This window comes from Hesperophylax consimilis, chromosome 1 (assembly GCF_061612785.1).
Source record: "Hesperophylax consimilis isolate HC1 chromosome 1, BYU_Hcon_1.0, whole genome shotgun sequence".
Lineage (NCBI taxonomy): Eukaryota > Metazoa > Arthropoda > Insecta > Trichoptera > Limnephilidae > Hesperophylax > Hesperophylax consimilis.
This window is the reverse complement of record NC_142836.1, coordinates 39,190,082-39,210,777: the sequence shown is the minus strand read 5'-3', so window position 1 is coordinate 39,210,777 and position 20,696 is coordinate 39,190,082. Positions and strand designations below refer to the sequence as shown.

Here is a 20,696-nt window from a genome sequence, read left to right as displayed (position 1 = left end):
GTGCAGTGCTGTGTTTTAAAAATATTAAAATAACAATTTTCAACTGGTAAACATACCAAACGCGCAGGCGCATTATCAGTCCGTCATTACTATCGCCATTGGTCGAAAGTGTCGTCACTTTTGAATAGTGCTAAACAGTTTGCGGGAAACAGGCGTTTGTGTATAAACTAATTACGAATAAAGTTAACATATTTTTAACTCTTTTTAAATAAATTTTAATATGGATTTAAACGAGAACTCTCTTAACTATATGACCAAGGCCAAGGATCTACTCTGTTCGCTGATAAAAATTATTAATGACCCCGGCAACAAATTTACGAAGGAGCAAATGGGTAAAATTACCCCGATAACAACGGATCTGTTAGGAACCACAGGATTGATGGCTGTTCGAATGGGAATGTTGGAAGGAGAATTGTCAACATTAAAAAGTGTAACGGATACTCAGTCTATTGTTACTAACCCGACAAATACTTCATCTTCAATAAATGATTTGCTCGCAGAGGCCGAGGAAAGAAAAACCCGGTCAAAGAACATTATTTTATTTAATGTTCCCGAAAGTATTTCAGAATCAACAACAACAATTATTAAAATGGACAGCGATAAAGTAGTTTCAGCGATTAGTGATATAAATAATGATTTAATACCGAGTGTGGTTAAGTCGTACAGACTTGGTGTAAAAAAGTCCAACAAAATTAGACCGATTAAGGTCGAATTCAATGACTCTGTCTCGGCTCGCGAGGTTTTGACCAGGAACGCAAAACTGAAAAACGGTATAAAGGCCAGTAACGACCAAACACCATTGCAGAGGACTCAACTTCTAGATTTACGCCAACAACTCGAGACGAGGAAGAACAACGGTGAAACCAATATAACTATCAAATATGTGAACTCTGTACCTAAAATTATTGAATGTGCGCCAAAAAACTGAAACAACAAAAAATAAAATGCTACTACCAAAATGTGAGAGGGATCCGCACTAAACTTCCCATGTTGCTGACTTCGGCGGCAACTATCAGCAGTGATATCTTCATTTTAACCGAAACATGGCTCGACTCAGGAATCAACTCTGCCGAATTAGGCTTCCCTAATTTCAACATCTACCGTATGGATAGGAATTCTAAAACAAGTGCCAAAACGAGAGGAGGTGGTGTAGCCATTGCTATCTCAAAATATCTCAGTTCTTCAAAAATATCCACAAAAAACACATCCATCGAGCAACTATTTGTCAATGTGAACACTTCTAGAGGTAAAATAATAGTGGGATGTGCATACTTACCTCCGAATTCTGATGTCCAAAGCTACAGCAATCACTGCGACGAGGTTGAATCAATTTGTGCTAAATATCCTAATACTAAACTACTTCTAGTTGGTGATTACAATCTGCCACATTATGATTGGTGTAATATGAATTCTGTCAATTCTTGTTCTAATGTTAATATTCGTGTTATTAGAGATATGGCACTGTTCTTAGGTCTAACACAGTGTAATAATGTTCATAATATAGGAGGTCGTACGTTGGATTTGGCACTGTCAAATGTGTCTGACATCTGTGTTGTGAGAAGTACCGAAATTCTATTACCTGTCGATGTTTACCATCCACCACTAGAAATTTGCATGTCTAATCTTAAACCAATTCCTATCGTAAAAAAGGTAGTAGAAACTCGAAATTTCAAAAAAGCTGACTATGTTAAAATTTCAAATTTCCTTAAACAGACTGACTGGTCATTCTTTGATAGCGACGATGATATTAATGTACACCTTAAAAAATTTTACTTCATCGTTAATTCTGCAATTGAACAATTTGTTCCTTTAACGACTTACAGAGAAACTCTATACCCAAAATGGTTCTCAAAAGACCTGATAGACTTAATTTACCTTAAAAAATTATCTCATAAGAGATTCAAACAAAGTCGCCTGGCCATCGATTATACTGCGTTTCAAAAATTGAGGGCAGAGTGCAATAAGCTCTCCGCAAAATGTTACAAAAATTACATTAGTGATGTCGAAGGCTCTATCATGGACGACTCAAATTTCTTTTGGAAATATGTTAAATCCCAAAAAGAAAATGGTACTTACATACCTAGTAGTGTGTCATTCGATTCTAAATTATCCCTAAATCTTCAGGAAACTGTTAATCTTTTTGCTGATTTTTTTAGCGGCGTTTACATTAATGCAAGTGAAGACAGCAATATTTCGTGCTTTGATTTGGTTGAAACTCTTGATATATCTGTCTGTAATGTAACCATAGACGATATTATATCTAAGCTGAAGAGTCTTGATTCCCGAAAATCCGCAGGACCTGATAATGTTCCGCCCAGGTTTTTAGTAAATTGTATGCATACATTGTCATATCCTATTCATAAGTTATTTACAAAGTCACTCTCATCAGGTGTATTCCCGGACCTTTGGAAGTTTAGTCTTTTAACGCCCATTTTCAAAAAAGGTAATAAGAGCGAAGTAACAAATTATAGGCCAATATGTATAATGTCTACTTTACCCAAACTTTTTGAAAGCCTAGTACTAGATAAGTTGATATCCCGAATCAATCGAACCATCTCTCCCCTTCAACATGGATTCATTAAAGGTAGATCTACTCTTACCAATTTGATTTTGTACACGAATGATATTGTTAATGCCCTTAATGCATCACATCAAACTGATTCCATATATACTGACTTCAGTAAGGCATTTGATAAAGTAAACCACAAAATATTATTACGTAAACTAAAATTGTTGGGAATAAGAGGGAGTATGTTGGAATGGTTTAAGAGTTATCTATTAGGAAGGTACTTAGCAGTCAAGATAGATTCGTTTACTTCTTATACATTTGCTGCCTCGAGCGGAGTACCACAGGGATCTCACTTGGGCCCAATATTATTTTGTTTGTTTATCAATGATATTGTTAATATTTTTACTAATGTTAAAGTCCTGTTATTTGCCGACGATCTGAAGATATACAGAATAATCAAAGACGATGACGATCGCGCAATTTTGCAGTTGAACCTTAATAAACTATGTGCGTGGTGTTCTGTCAATGATTTGCAACTAAATTTAGGTAAATGCCAGATTATCAGTTTTTACAAAGGCAAAAATCCACTTAATTTTTCCTACTTTATGAATGGTGCTAATCTTCTTCGTGTATCACAGATTCGTGATCTTGGTGTTATATTCCACGAGAGTCTACAGTTTAACGAACACATCGATGAAATAACAAGCGATGCGATGAGAATACTAGGTTTTATTTTGAGAATGGGAGCAAATTTTAAAAGTATGTCAACATTAAAACATCTGTATTGCTCGTTAGTACGAAGCAAATTAGAATACAATTCCACCGTATGGTCACCGTACTACAAGGTCCATTCTCAATCATTAGAAAAGGTACAAAATAAATTCCTTCGGTACATTAATTTTAAAATGAAAATTCCAATCGAATTTATAAATTACAATAACTTGCTTGCTGAAACTAAACTTCTTAAATTATCTGATAGAAGAGTGTTAATTGATTTGCTATTTTTATTCAAAATTATTAAATCTTTAATTGACAGCCCTAATTTGTTGGAACTTATTTGCATTAATGTTCCTGCTAGGCAAACTCGCAGTAAAGATACTTTTAAATTTAACAAGAACCTCAACACTAATTATTCTATTTTTTCACCAATTCCTAGAATTCACAACCTTGCGAATAAATACTGTGAACTTATAGATATATTTGGTTTTGACAATTTTGTGAGCTTTAAAAGGCAACTTATTTCGATTCTATCGGCTAATAATTAACTTTTATAGCTTTAATAATTTTATTACATCTTCTCCCATTCGAAACCTTTCAAGTAAATTATATCCATATTTGTTTGTTTTTTATTTGCTCTACTATACACTTATAATTGTATGCATATACCTACTAACTACTTTTTATACATAACACTATGTTCCATCTCAGATCTTATTATTTCTTATTCATGTCGATATTGCTAAATTCTATTAGTTTTTGCTTTTTACAGGTGCAACTCTTATTTTGTTATTTTTTTTTTTTTTTAAATCTCTGTTATAATGTTCTTTACCTCACGAGTAAGTTACACTCTAATTTATATTGGTTTATCGATTTGTTAAACACACAATTAATACTGGGTTTAAACACACCCACTTACTTACTTTTTATGTTGAACTTTCTTTTACTTACTATTTCATGCTTGGGTATATTTTATATTGAATCCATCTTATTAGTGTTTTGCTAATTTGCACAAAATTTTATTATATGTGTTGCTTTCTTACAATTAACTCCATTTATCTTCTTATGTTCAATTATTGTAATCAATGTAAATGTATATTTTCATGTAAAAGCCCATTAGGGCGTAAATAAAAAAAATAAAAAAATAATAATAATAATAATAAATAGAATAATATGTAAAAAAAATAAATAAATACATATTATCATGTTCACTCAACAGCCAAAAGTCCACTGGGGTGAGCATGGTTTTCGATTTGCGCAGATGTGAGTGTATTATGTTGTAGTGTTTTGAGTAAGTTGAGTAGTGTGTATATAGAATTAGAGTTGAGTACAAAAGTGGTATAAGTTGAAAGCAAAAATTAAATAAAAGCAAATTAAAATTAAGTTTAGAAGAAATCATTGAGTTAAGTTGTTCAATACGGTTTGACCTGAGACGAGAATAGCAGGAGAGGTAACATTCTTTCTTATATAAATTTTTGAGTTTCGTACCCATAAAAAATCATATTTGTTTATATTTTTAAATTCTTTTGCTGATCTTAGTATCAATTTGTTTTTTCTGGTGAGGTGATCATTTATAAAAATTTTACCTCCTGCAACACCTACGCTCTTGCAGTCGACCCCCTTCGTGTTAAGCTATATTCTGTATGATACCCAATCTGGCAATATAAAGGTTTGCTAAATACTATTATTATTATGTCTTATTTATTGAACAACTATTACTTGAATGTACAACAACTCTCAACGGTAACTAGTAGAGTACCTGCTTACGTAGTCCGTACTCGGCCTATTATGCTATGTAAAATACACTCATTATTGTACTCCTGATCAGCTTACCTACCTTAAACATTGTACACATTTTAAAGCCTTCATGGCATGAATCTATATAAATTAGAATGTAAAAGTGCATTTGTTCAAAATCTTAAATATCCGAAAATTCTTCACTGATTGATTGCTTTTAAATTTTGACATAATGTAGAATTCGAATTCAATGAAGAATTGTCGATGTCACATGCGACAGCTAAAACATGTTTTTTTGAAAACAGCGTCATCTGTTTAACAAACATGCTTTTTTTTAAGAAAAAAAAACAGTGCCATCGGTTGGATGTAAAAGCAACACGCATTATTGTTTATCTATCTGCACAGAGAGACTGATCCACAACAACGCGTGGCGGGGTACAGCTGACGGCCGGCATAGTCCAGTGGTAACGCATTGGACTGCCATTCCGAAGGTCGCGGGGTCGAACCCGGCGTGCGCAAATAAATTTTATTTGATTAATTTGTGTTATTTCACAATTAATTAATTAAAAAAATATATAGTATATTTGCGGCACGTTCCAGAGTGGAAGATACTACCAGTATCGCCCTGGTGTAAGACCACCATTCAGAATTGAAACGTTGCTCCAAATGGCTTTAGCCGTGTTTAGTGACTAGATCTGAATAGCTAGGTACTTCCCCACCTTCCTCTTTCCCTTCTCCACTTACCTTCAGCCTCACAACATCCCCCAATTGGGGATGCCATAGTCTCACTGGCTCCAGACGGGAGCAGTTGGGACTCTTGTGAGGTATTCACTATAAAAATAAAAAAAAAGCTAGTAAAAAAATAAATATAATTTTTTTACGTTCTGTTCTAAAACTGTATGTTTCCCCAATAAACCAAAATTTAAAAAATACTGGGTGGAGGGCCTGCTAAGGTTCCAAGGAGTCAAGAAGCTAATGCGCTGATACAATCACGGCGCCGCCACACAGTGGGCTGAAAATCGCCTTTCATAGACATAGAGACTTAAATTTCAAGGGTATTTTTTTGGCTAGAAATGGATTCTGCTGATCATTACTATGCTATAAAATTTCGTACGAAGCAATTGAGTGTACAAATGAAGGAGTTATCATTTTTTAAGAAAAATTTGTATGGCACTGACATTAAAAATGAGGCTATCTCTGGAATCATAAGGTTGGCTATTCTATCCTTACACACAGATATCCCACTATTTATTTTTATTTTTTTGACATACTTCGTATTGTGGCGCAACATTTTTTTTTTTTTTTTTTAAATCCTCAAAACAAAAAACTTTTTTATGTTTTGATTCATTTTAATGCTTAAAAAATACACTTGAAAATTCAAGTCTCTATGTCTATGAAAGGCGATTTTCAGCCCACTGTGCGCCATTGGGGTTTTAACTAGCGTCAGGCACCGTTTGGCGCAGAGCCGGCTCTGAGAAGTGTGCTATCAATATCTAATACGAATACCTGGTATCCATGACGCTGAGTTCGGGGGCCCTGTACCATCGGGTGGCCACGTAGCTAGTGTAGGGCTCCGAGGGCAGGGCCACCATACGTGCGAACCCGAAGTCGCACAGCTTCACCAGCCCCAGCTTGGAGATCAGCACGTTCTCCGGTTTCACGTCTCTGTGGATAATCTATCACAATATTTCATTATGTCTGTGTAATCTGTACCTACCCACTAAATTGTATCTACCTAATTATGTCATGTTATTTCGTCAATTTACAACAGACTTTTCGACTCCTAGGGCCCAGACTGGCCAATGAAATTGATCATCCATTCAAAAACGAAATGGTCGGGTATGTGCAAACATCAGAGGTTTAACCTACGTGCCATTCACAAGCGAGTGAAATTGTTTTGTTTTTTTTTTTATCCCGAGCCAAGATATGTTTCGATCAATTTATTTATTAATTCGCCACCGTTCACATTTATTTATATATATTTTGTACGAAGATTTTTCAGTTTGGGGAAGCATCAGCGCAACATCCAAAGAATCCTGAAAATCATAATTTAAAAAAATGAAATTTTGAAAAAAAAATTGTTCTTCAACAACATCAATAATTTCGTATTTTTAAAATTAACCACTTTACTCACTGATACCTAAATACTTATAATTATCTCCTTTCGGAAAGTAGGTAGGTACCTACCCCTAATATGCACTTATGCCCCGTTCAGACGTGGCGATTTTAGTTGATCAACTTTCTGTTGAATCAGGCCCCGTCCTGAGCCTTGTCAAAACCAGTAGATGCTTAGGTAGGTAATAACTATAATCAATAATATTCGGATAAATTGTATTTTTGTGTATCGTAGTTTTTATGAAAAATATTCTCAGGGCAATGGGTTAGGACCATTAGGTGTTAGGTGTTATCAGCGCCTTGGCAATTCGGCGCTCGGAGCGGACTGATCCAATTGCGCCCACATAGGGCCGGCTCTATGTTGAATGACATTTGAAAGCTAATCGACAAGTATGAACACCCTTTTAACAAATTTGATCAAGTTTTTAGCTGAGTAACTAAAGTTGAAAGCCCGTCTACTTTTGCTGTTCAAGTGTGAGTCGTATGAGTTTGTGCGTATATTTCCATCTCCCTCGACTTAAATTGATGTTTCCAGTGGTAATTAAGTTGAAATCAAATAATTATGACAATCGCATTATGCGGCAGCGGAATTCGGCAACTTTACCAAATCTGTTATCCGAATTTCGTAAATGTTTTCGATACCCGTCAGTATCTTTTAATATTGTAATTATATCATATTAATATGAATTAATAGTGTATCCCAAAATAGTATTAGATGCACTTAATTCAATTCTTCTTAGAATCCATTTTCTAACCCAAATATGACGTTTTTGCGCTTTTTCAATGACAACATTTCCTCATGTTCGTTCCGCCAAATGTCAGAAATTATAGAGACGCACGCATGACGCCATCTTATTTATTTATTTATTTATTTATTTATTTTAGGAACATTAACAGTCTTAGTAATATAATATACATAAGAGAATAACAAAAAACAGACCAATTATTAATGTTCACAGATATATATAGAAACATAAAACTAACCTGCAAACGATAAACCTATAATATGCCTACCATAAACAGCAATAAATAAAAGTGATTTTAACTATACTTAAATAGACTTGGGTTGGAACGGGAAAGGGGAGGAGAGGGATGAGGAAAAGTTGCCACGCAGGTAATATTAAAATATTAGGTACAATCATTTTAACAGTGGTTAATATGAGTTAGAATGTGATACAATGAAATTCTGTAGTGATAGTAACTAGCAGTGAATATGTCAGCACGAGTGTCTATATTTGCAAATTTATTATTATAGTAGTTACATGTCCTTTGCATAAATTCATTTTGGTTGGAATTGGTATTGCATCTATCAATGTAGAAAAGGGTATTTTGTCTGCTGTATCGAATTGGCGCATGGAAATTTATTTTGTTCAGCAACTCCGGGCAGTCAACTTTAGAGTTAATAATTTTATACAAGAGCATCTGATCAGCGACAATCCTCCTGTTGAGTAGTTTCGTGATTCGAAAATGTTTCTCGATTTCGTCGTAAGAGTTGTATATGTTAAATGATTTAAAATTGAGGAATTTGAGAAATCGTTCCTGAACTCTTTCTAACCTGTTAACATAAACAATATAGCGCGGGTTCCAAACCGGTGAACAGTACTCCAGGTGAGGACGAACATGTGAATTGTAGAGAGTCAGATATGTCTTAGTATTTTTGAAAAATTTGCATGTTCTCAGTACAAAACCTAGACTTTTTGATGCTTTGGTGACAATGTTATCAACGTGTTTATCAAAGGTAAGTTTAGAGTCCAAGAAAACCCCGAGATCACGCACATAGTCTTTATTTGTTAAAATCGATCCAGAAATGGTGTAATCATGCAGTATTTTCACACGGTTACGTGTGAATGTGACTTTGCAACATTTAGAAATATTGATAAAAAGCTTATTTCTGAGACAGTAATCCGTCAGTCGATCAAGATCTGCTTGTAAACGCGCAGAACAGTCCGGGGAGCTTATAGGAAGGTATATCTTCATATCGTCAGCAAATAGTAAAATTTGAGCGTTGTGAAAACATGTCGTAATATCATTAATATAGATAGAGAAAAGCAAAGGACCCAAAATGGACCCCTGAGGCACACCGGAAGTAATGATTTTCCAGACCGAGGAAAATCCACCCACTGTCACAGCCTGGGATCTGTTTGTTACGTATGAGGATATCCAACGAAGGAGATCTCCATGAATACCATGATTAGCAAGTTTTCTAAGCAGAATGTTGTGGTTGATCTTGTCAAAAGCCTTGCTATAGTCGGTATAGATTGTATCAACTTGCACACGTTTATCCATGGAGGCAGACAAGAAGTTTGTAAAAGTTATAAGATTAGTAGCAACAGAGCGACCTGCAAAGAATCCATGCTGAAATTCGTTGATCGAATTCTTTACCACAGGGAATAACTGGTCATAGACTATGTTTTCGAACACCTTTGAAAAAATGCAAAGCTTGGAAATGGGTCTATAATTATCTGCTTCACACTTAGTTCCCGATTTATGAATTGGTGTGATGTAGGCTCTTTTCCATATATCTGGAAATGTACCAGTCTTGATCGATATATTAAACAGTATTGATAGCGGGAGTGACAAATGATTTGCGCACTCGGTAATGAACAGTGGTGGGATACCATCCGGCCCAGCTCCCTTGCTAGAATCGAGCCGTTTTAAATATTTGGACACGAGGTCAGCATCGATAAAAACTGATCCCATCGCACAAACCTGCTTAACTACAGAGTCATCGCAGGAAATCCCCAGAGGGTCAGCCGGTTCGTAGACAGAATGAAAGTAATCAGCAAATAAATCACAGACTGCCTGTCCACCCTCGGCTGTTACATCCTTAAGATTTAATACGCTAGGAATAGATGCTGATAGTTTTTTTGATTTAACATATGACCAGAATGCCTTGGGATCTTTGGCGATATTCTCTTCAGCATTATTAATAAAGTCTTCGTGACACTTTTTTGCCATTTTTTTCTGTCTGGTGCGTAGCCTTGAAAAAGTAATGTAATCGGAAGGGTTCTTGTAGGTTGTATATAGTCTGTGAAATTTCTGCTTTTCACGAATAAGTTTTATTAATGATGAGCTATACCACGGGGGGTAGGAATATTTACCAGTACGCCTCAATGGAACCTTATCAGCGATCAAATTATTAATAATATTGTAAAAATGCGATACTGCAGGATTGACGGAATCGGTAAGGTTAAGTGCGTTCCAATCTTCTTGTGCCAGGCTATCTCTTATGTCATCATAATTAGCCTTGTGGAATGAGGGCCGTTTAATTGAGTTTTCCTTTATGACCGGGGGTTCAACGAACTCAGCAGTGATAATGATGGATTTATGATGAGCATCCTCAGGAACCAACGGATCGTTCGCGGGAGCTACGCGTACCAAAAAATTACAGAGAACGAGATCAAGAATTCTTCCTAATGTATTTTGAATACCATTATATTGGTGGAGGTTACAGTAATTAATATTGTCGATAAATGTTGAGCTTATTGTAGAAGTGTAGTTGCTAGGAATCAGGTTAACCTCACCCACAGGAAGAGTCCAGGTAATATCGGGTAGGTTAAAGTCTCCCATGATAAGAAACTTGCCGTCTGGTTGATTCAAAAGCTTAATACCTAGATCATTCGAGAAGGCGGTGATTCGAGCATTGAAGTTGAAACTTTTTGACAGGTATGTACAACAGAGATGAACGTTAGTGAATCCAGTTGCACGTGGGATGCGAAGAGTAACCCATATGTCCTCATCCGTAGAACACCATGAGTAATTACAAATTGCATTGAGTTCCTTTTTGACAGCCAGGAGCACACCACCACCCATGGTTACACCTTCGATACTTCTGTCGCGTCGGAATACGTTGTATCTTGAGTCAAAAAGCTCACCATCTGAAATAGTATCTGTAAGCCAAGTCTCTGTTATGCCGATAACGTCATAATCACCGCTCGTAACACTACGAAGAAATGTGTCAGTTTTAGTCCTCAGACCGCGTACGTTCTGATGAAAAATACTTAAAGGCAGTGACTCTTTTTCAGTTGAGTGTCAATAACAGAGAATGCGTGAATAGAATGTGAGGTACAATATAGTATTATCTGCAGAAAATAAAATAATAGTAATATCTCTAAGTAATTGTTCGTTACGAAAAGGAGTGGATCCTATAGAAGCATAATACATTGTGAGTAACATGTGCACTTGGAAATGAACGCTTAATGAGCCATTCGCACATCAGTATTACAGAATTCCGAGTTAAATTATCGAGTGACATTTGAAATATGAAGTACATAATAATATGATGTGTACAGAAAGTGAGAACATCTTGCAGTTGACAGGAGTTGTGAACATGATGATATAATAAGGTAATGTTGTGAGAGTATAATAAATATAATAGTAATGCAGTTGCAACATGAGAGGGAGGGTAGCGGGCGTGTGGAGGGAGAGGAAGGGTAGCGGGCGTGTGGAGGGGGAGGGAGGATAGCGGGTGTGTGGAGGGAGAGGGAGGGTAGCGGGCGTGTGGAGGGGGAGGGAGGATAGCGGGCGTGTGGAGGGAGAGGGAGAGGGAAGAGTAAACAATAGTAATAGAATGAGCAGTATTTTCTTATGAAATTTTCTGGAGGTCGTCTTCCCTCCTGACTAAAAAAGCTGGTGAATTATCGTTTTTTCTCACTAAGATCTTACAGTCCTTTACCCATACAAATCTGTAGCCTGCTTCCCGTGCCTTGCTTTTAACTTTGGAGAGCAGAATCTTATTGTTGATTGTTAAGTGGTTGTTAACATAAATTATTGCTTCTGGTCCGGAATATTTCAGGTCGGTACTGGTGATCTTCCTGGCCTTCTTAGATAGTGCAAGAAATTCCTCCTTTCTCCGTTTGCTTGCAAAACGGATGATTATCGGCTTAACCTGGGCGGACTTGGTAGCCACTCGCGTCACTGTGTCCACATCTTCTGGTTGTAGTTCAAAGCCAATCTGTTCGCCTATTTTCTTGGCTATGCAGAGTAAGTTTTCTCCCTTCGTCATTGGCACGTTCTTGATTTCTAGGTTTTTCACACGGGAGAGCTGATCGCGCTCGTCCAGTTCGTATCTGAAGATTTCCATGTTCTTCTTGATGGATGCAACCTCCGAAACTAACTTTTCGACAGTCTCCAGTCTCTTCTCAACCGCCTCCACCCTTTTTTCCGTATCGGACATAGCTGCTAGAGCAAACTCGAGGCTCTTCTTTATGTCAGATATCTCTCCCCACATGGGCTTGATGCGAGTGAGCTCGACATCGATTTTGTTGAGCTTCTCCATTATTTCGGCTAGAGAACTAGCCGGTACCGTTTGTGAGGACGCTGCTGGAGTTACAATTGGAGACCCACTGCGGGCTGCATTACGCGTACACGGCTTCATAATGTTGTTATAGTCGGTTCACTTATGTTGACTGGTCCAAATTGTGTTTATTTTATACACAGATAAACACTGGATATTACAGCAACTGTCACTTGATCGAAAATAGTGTTGATAAGTAGATAAGTTACTCCTGTCAGACTAGCGCCTGTTTGCCGCAATCCGTAGGGCACTGTTCAAAATCAGACACTTTCGGCCAATAGCGAGATAGATGACGACATTTACGACCAATGGCGATATAATGACAACACTTGATCTTAGCGCCTGCGTGTTTAGTCTGTTTACGATCTAAGAAATGTTTTTATAATTTTTGCTTTTTTTTTTTAATCACCACACAGGTCACTACACACTTTGTTTCACAAATCTAACTGACTGTAATCGTCGAACACCAAGTGATTTCAATTATTAAAAACGTTGTACTAGATTAACTTGTAAATCCTTATCGTTTAGGCAATTTTAATGCGGAGTGTATTTCGATGTATTCTAGACGGTATGTCTGTATGTAATGTAATATCTTGATTATCAACGTCGGTTTTAGTTAAGCTGAAACGTTTGAACGAAATCTTGTTCAATTTTTGTCAAAAGTTGTTCAACTAAAATTGCTATTATTTTCCATTTCGATGATGCCATCGATTTTTGCATACTGAACCCTCAAGTACTTTCATCACATTTGTTCAGTTTGCAATATTTTCTGTGTATTTAAAATGCGCTACATACACCTTAATTTTTAATTTTCTGTAAAAACAAATACTGTTTTAGAAACTAGATAAAATTATCTATCTGGTGAATGCATTTAAAATAAACATTAGCATTTCTAAATAATAAAATTTTAATATCAAATGTGAAAAATGTTGTCAAAAACGTTAACCACATTTTTACATAAATTTTTACTATAATCTTATAAAAATTGAGAGAACTCGATATATCTAAAACACATTCGTTTTGTTTGTGGAATTTGTAAGAAAACTATATAAAAATAAAAAAAAACTGTGTAAAAATTTCAGTTGCTTCTTTCCGTTCAGCAGTTTGGCTCGCTTATGTATACGTAGCATAAGATATCTAGGTGACTACTAATATGATCCAATTCTAACTATCAGTCTTAGTTCCATTTAAACTCTTTATTTTTTTTAAATATAACTTATTAAATTAACAAGTCAATTTTATCTCGTTCATATAATAAAAAAAGAAATAATTTTTAAAATTAAACCGATTGTTACGATAGTGGCGCGAAAAATGAATTATTCATTTTGGCTATTTTTGGGATTTTATTAATGGAATGAAGGAAAGCTGGAAAGAATTATTATTTCTCTTTCTCATGTCAAAATAATTATGTATTTCCGCATGATAGAAAAAAAGATTAAAAAAAAACTTTTATAAAATGTGGACGCCCAGTCATATAAGACCCTGAAACGCTGGAGGCGTTAAATTACAGACTGCACATAACAAACATAATTATATACCTACTTGTAGATAGGTATGTAACTGAAGCGTTCAACATTATTATTTTGACTTTCATCACGTATCGCAATACGATATGAAGTTCACCCGAAACGCAACAGACGAGAACCGAGTTTTACGCCTGCATAGATACCTTTTATATTATAGGTGCCTACACTGTAAGGTGGAACCAAAACTCGCTACGAAACATGAGTCACATTAAATAAATTAAAAGCCAAACTTACATGAGTTATGATTTATGATGTTATGTGACTAGCGAATATTTAAACAAAGTGATATTTCATGGACCCTGCAGTGTAGACGCCATTACGCCCATGAGTTTTGGAATGGAGGTTTTATTTATGTTGTTGCAATAAAAATCCACGGTCATCTAACCAGATGTAGAATTTATGAGTACAACAGTAGGCATTGTGCATTTTAATTATGTTACTGTAAAGTACAACGTAACCCTGATTAAATAAGTTTATTTATGTCTATATGGTTTATAAGCGGAACCTTAGATAAAAAAGAAGATATAACCAACGGTAAATCTGGTAGAATACACAGTGACCGGTATAATGATTATATTTTTCTTTGTAAAAGTCTCAAAGTGGTAAGGCAAAGCTTTTGATAGGTATTATAGGTATAGGTCCCATTATTATCTTGAACCCCTACTTACAACTTACATTATTGTCGTGACAGTGCGCCAGGGCCCTCAGTGTCTGAAATGTGATGTGGCGCACCCGTACGTCAGACAGGCCCCCAGCGGACTCGGGTGCCACGGGCTCGCGGGGCTCGCACGACTCGCGGGCGCGTATCAGTTCCTGCAGCACCGTTCCACCGTCCACGAACTCGAATACCATGAACATGCGCCGCCGCCTTCGGAACACTTCGATTATGCTGACGATGTTCTCGTGGCGCATTTTCTAAAAAAAGTTTAATTTTTACCAATTTAAAAATAATTTTGGTGTCTTTTAATACATTTAACTATCTGCTTATAATAGAAAAAAGCTGAGCTTAATTCGTGGTGATTTCTTCGAATCAACCCAGAACAGGTGTCATACAAAAATATAATAATTTAAAATTATGTTTATTTGCATCCAGTGCAGTTGTTACTAGGTTCATGTAATGCCTGCAACACTGCCTCGATGATTCAATTCCATTAAATTCCATTCGATTCAATTTCACAAATTTCCATTCAATTCCATTCACTTCCATTCAGTTCCATTCAGTTTCATTTAGTTCCATTCGATTCCACTCAATTCAACTCAATTCAATTCAATCCCATTCGGTTCCATTCAATTCCAATCAGTTCCGTTTATGGTCGATTCGGTTTGATTCGGTTCCATTCGGTTTCATTCGGTTTCATTAGAAAAAAACAAACAATTTTAGAGCGTTTTTAACTTTCTTAAATACAGGATATATATCAGTGTACCTACCTGCATATTTAAATAGTAGATCGTTCACTTCTGGTAGGAGAGGGCACCACAAGGAAAAGAAAATATTCGACTTCACGAATAAAATAATAAAATAAGATTTAAATACTTTCCCATTAGATAGAGAAGTTGAAATCGAGTAATTCAGCGGAATTCAACAAGTTTATCTTTACTTTCACACGTGTATTTTGCATTCAAATCTTAGCATCCCGAATCTACCTACCTCCAACACTTACGGTACCAAGAGCAAGAAAAAAATTGAGTGAGAAAAAAAATGGTTTTCCAGATTTACCCGTGTTACACGTTGGTTCTTTGCCTTGGGGAACGCGTGTGCGGCCTTTTCATGGTCAAAATACCCAACCGAGGGAATTAACGAATGATAGCATATACCAGGGGTCACCAATAACTATCATTAGGGGTCCGTTTTTTTAAAAATAAATGACTGTCGCCGATGATCCGGAAGGGAAAAAGCCTAAACCCCCCCCCCCGGCTTAAAAAATGAAATAATAAAGTGTACTACTTAAATATGTGTAGATACAATATCAATGAACGTATAAAATTAATGGGTTCCGGTTTTTTCGCTTTGGACTATCCGTTTGAAGCTTGGAATAAAGTTTGTGCAGGCTTTTGTCATTAAATCTTGTTCATCGGTAAGTCTGCTCCGGAATTTATTTTTAATGAAAAATAAATTCCGGAAAATGCTGCTTCACAAACACACGTTGACCCAAACAAAGTGAGAATTTTCAAGGCTATTTATTTTAATTCTGGGTATTTATTACCACAAACAAATTTTATCCAAAACTCTTGACAAGAAACTTCCGCCCGCACACCGCTCCGCAACCCTTACCCACCCGACGACTGACGATTCATCCTTTGGCGAATTGACGGCAGCAAAGACAAAGCAAGGGAAAAAATATCAAATAACGTACTCAAGTTACATGTGTAAAATATTTTTTATTGTTAACGCCAGGTCCGCACAAAATAGGTCGGCGGTCCGGATCCTGACCGCGGTCCGTCATTGGTGACCCCTGGCCTATACCTTTCGATTATTCGTTCCTGGTAATAATAATAATAAATTTCTCAATAATAATAATAAATTAACTTGTCTAGCGCCGTTTTGGTGAAAATCACCTCAAGGGCTTGAGGAGCTGCGTGCTGCGTACTTGGGATTTCCTTTATTGGTTGTCGATGTACAGATTACCTACCTTTAACATTTTGATTTCCCTGATGGCCATAGTCCTGACGCAGGGGTCCTCCGTCTGCAGAAACTTCTTGATGGCCACAACCTGCCCAGTCACCACGTGCCGGCACTTCATCACCACGCCGTAGGACCCCTGTCCCAACACACTCAACTGCTCGTATTTCTCCATCTGACATTCGCAGTCGTGACAGTAAAGATACCATAATAACCACAAATTACCACCTTTCACCGATACGTTGACTTTTTTGTAAAGTTTCTGCTCTCATTTGTTTATTTTTTGACACTAATGGGAATAGAATCGTAGTCTTAGGTAGGTAGGTACTATTAATATTTAATGTAGTTTATTATGCGAGCTAATTAGGCACCTATTGGAGGAGACTTGTATGTACGTATGGGTATGATACAGATAGCACAATTAAATTCGTATCTACGAGTATTTATACGATACGATGCAACTGCATGCTGCGTTTCGCGCCATTTGCGGTTGCTTCTTTCCGCTTATGTATACGTAGCATAAGATATCTAGGTGACTACTAATATGATCCAATATCTATTAACTAGCCTAAATTTCAGTTTTAGTTCCATTTAAACTCTTTTTTTCAATTTTTTTCTTATTTAACAAGTCAATTTTAAAAAAATCGACAGTGAAAATAGTGCTATAATTTGCATTTAGGTTTGTCAAAGCAACACAGTTCATAATGGAATTCACGACTTCATGAAGAGTTATACACGGTGTCCTGAAACTCGTAGTACAATCGGGAAACTGGTAAATCCACACAATAATTATTTTTCTGAGCATAACGATTTTTAAAAAAAATTTAACTTTTTACTTTTTTTTCGCAACTAGAGAGTTTAAAATCTTTTGGAGCCGGGCTTACGCTTCGACGAACTTTAAAAGATTTAGTAGATTTTGAAACAATTAAGTATTACCATGTAGTTACATTCAGATTTGAGGCTGTATGTTTAGTTGTGAACAATTGATTTTGACAGTTTATTTGGAAAAAAAACCAAGTCCAAAGAAAACACATCCACAACTCGTTGTTATTTTATTTATATAAATGATCTGTGTAAATTGCAGTAACTTGTTAATTTATCTTTTTACTACATTATAGTAGAAAGATAAATTACTTTTTCCAAAAACTCCAATGAAGTCAGGTAAAAAGGTTAAATACTTTGGATGGAAAAAATTTCATTTATGTAGTTATAAAATATGTTTGAATGAAAAAAAAGTGATTTCGCAGTTTCGTAATAAAGTTATACCTTAGTAGGTGTTTCATAAAACTAGCTGACGTGTACCCGGCGTTACTGGGGGTTATTTTTAGGCCTTTTTATGATATACAATACCGTAATAAATTATTTTAATGCATCTCATGAGTTTTAGCCTGCGTTAGCAATTTAGTGCCCGAAAATATATTTTTACGACTTGATTATAAAATATGACTTTTCTCTACTTTTTATAAATATAATACGCATGTATCATAAATGTATACCTTCCAGAAGAAATTTTCTAAATGATAGTGAAAACCCCCATCAAAATCCGTTGCGTAGTTTAAAAGAACTAAGCGCACAAACAGACATACGCGGAGAGCTACTTTAGTTTATACTATTTAGAGATAATAAAAGTACCTACTTCTTTTTTACTTTTACTATCGTGTATAGAACACCTCTCGAAGTTACTGAAAATTCCCCCGGACTACTTGAATGTATGTATTGTATTTAATTCTACTAATAAACCTGATTTTTGTATGTAGTTGTACAAGCAGTAGATACTTAAACACATCTGGCTTTAATAGGTATTACATTATTAAACTTAATTCAGTTAGTAGAATTAGATATACGAAACCTACTGAAATTAAACTCCGCTCCTTTATCTTGTATTTTATTACAAACACACAATGATAATATACCTAATAATATGGTTCGTGTTATTATTAACAAGTACTTTAGTGTTTACGTTATGTAGCGATGTTTTGCAATAAAAACTGCAAAACTGTATTTTTTTATTCATCGGTTGGAATAACAATCAAGCCCTACCAACCCACTGAGAAAATAAAGTAAACAATAGGTAGGTAACTTGACACACATTATTTTGCAGGCGGCCAACGGAGAAAAAAGCAAAGGAAATAACAATTTTTAAATCAAGAGATGTTTGTATTGAAAATCTTCACTAGCTATCGTTAGTATTGCTACATGAGTGGTTTATTTATGATAAGTCGATTGAGCGCGGGAAAATATTTTTTAATTAGACAAAATTTTGGTATTTCATTTGTCTGCATTATTGTTACGTTCCAGTTCTGAATCAAGATGGTTTCCATGTTGCATACTCCCTATTTATCCCTCCACGAGTTCGCATGATTGTGGTTCTTACTAAGAGCTGTCAAATCGGAATAATCAATATTATGTTACCTACCTAACGGCCTGAAGAAAGTTTGAAAAAAGAATTTTCATTTAAACGGTAACATTTCTTTGGACAAATTGTTATTATTATTATTTATTTTGGCTTTCATCATTAAGGGTGATCTTGGCCATACACAATTAATATTTTTTTCTTATAAAAAATTACAGCAAACGGCAGAGTATAAATATACAAATGATTATACAACATAAACAAAACATAACGTAAAATAAATAAACCTAACAAAACATAACGTAACATAAATTAAAAAAAAAAACTAATGAAAAAAAGTACCTACGTAACTAATATGATCCCATATCCACTAACTAGCCTAACTATCCTGCTTAACCAACTTTTAAACTCTTCCTTTTCCATTTTTCTTATATAACTTGCATTGTCTTCATATTTTGTATTTTTAAATTTACGACTAGGGGAGACCCAGGCAAAGCAGATGTGTTAAGGGAGATATTAAATAAAACACACAATGTTTGCAAAACATAAAAACTTTATAAAGTGTAATGTTAAAAACAAGTTTGTCCACAAAAGTAAAATAAATGATAAGGTAATATTAATTAGAATTTTTAAAATAACATGTTAAATAACAGAACCAAATGTGTTTTTCATAATTTTCGGAACATACTTTGCAATTTTTTTCTATCGTGCGAATTTCGTATGACTACTTTTTCAACTCGGGAAATTATCGAGATCTCTGATGAAAAAAAAATACAGTGTTTCTTTAAAAGTCACTTTAGACATTCGTCGAGAGATATTTGCTCTATTTTAAATAAGTGATGCTTTATTAAATATTTTCGCTCACGCCTATTAATAATCATAGTTTTCTTTATATTTATGCACGCTCCCTCTAACATTCGTATTAACATATCTCTCTTTCAAACCATCTTCTTCTTCTTTTTGAACACATAGACGGAGCCTTAAACATATATTAACCTCCTAGCCACCGATTTACACGAAAAAACACTAAAATCAAAAAAGTCATACTACAGAGCTTACGCATAGGTACGCCAGAACTCACCGCTTAAAGATCATGTGATCAATGACGAGGTGACAATCATGTAGAATCACCTCCCGAACTTAGCGTACTTTAACCCGGACACCTTGTATGTAACAGAGCGAAAAGAAAAATGATTTGTCCTGGCAACATTGTCGAAATATCGGTAGCTAAGCAAATTCACCGGCAAGACAGGGCAATACGACAAGAATAGGCAATACACGACTATCTTAAAACCTTTCTGGCAAGAAATTGCTTCAAAAACTTATTCGTGTCGAGTCACCAGAGCCACCAGACCCACCACATCCTGCGTTTAAATGTATGTCTACGCGGCGTATTTTTCATCTCGTCTTGCCGACCAATAATATTTTTTAAAACTATGTTATTTGCGCAAAACTTGCACAAATAATGCATCCATATCACCGAATAGTGAATTTGGAAAATAAATAAGTAAAAATAATTATTTGGGACGATGTTAATATAAATTAAAATAAAATATTACCGAGCAGATAAAACATAACTGAAAATCGACCGGGCGAGAGATATATACTATATATACGAGAGGTCCATTTGTGTTTGAATTTTGTATAGAATTGTTTGTGGGTTAGATCTATGCGTCGATCACAATGAGCGTTTTATTTTAGGAATTTGCTTTCAAAAATTTTTCTTTTTAAATGTCATGAATATGATTTTTTTTTCTGTTGAACAAAGATATTCATTAAATTTAAATTGAGTTTATGGGACCATGTTGGTTAAAATTATATTT

The 20,696-nt window shown here is 35.4% G+C and overlaps 1 protein-coding gene across 1 annotated transcript in view; it reads right to left on the bottom strand.

Moving 5' to 3' along the window:
- The window catches only part of LOC149426854 (cyclin-dependent kinase-like 4), a 34,712-nt gene extending 18,017 nt beyond the window's left edge, over nucleotides 1-16,695 (bottom strand). Inside the window, exons 1-4 of the mRNA XM_089630915.1 lie at nucleotides 16,531-16,695; nucleotides 14,702-14,815; nucleotides 14,576-14,659; nucleotides 6,470-6,639 (exon numbers count right to left, since the gene is read on the bottom strand). Coding sequence (XP_089487041.1) covers nucleotides 6,470-6,639; nucleotides 14,576-14,659; nucleotides 14,702-14,815; nucleotides 16,531-16,695 — 533 coding nt within the window. The remainder of the gene's footprint in view (nucleotides 1-6,469; nucleotides 6,640-14,575; nucleotides 14,660-14,701; nucleotides 14,816-16,530) is intronic.
- Nucleotides 16,696-20,696: the final 4,001 nt, after the last annotated feature.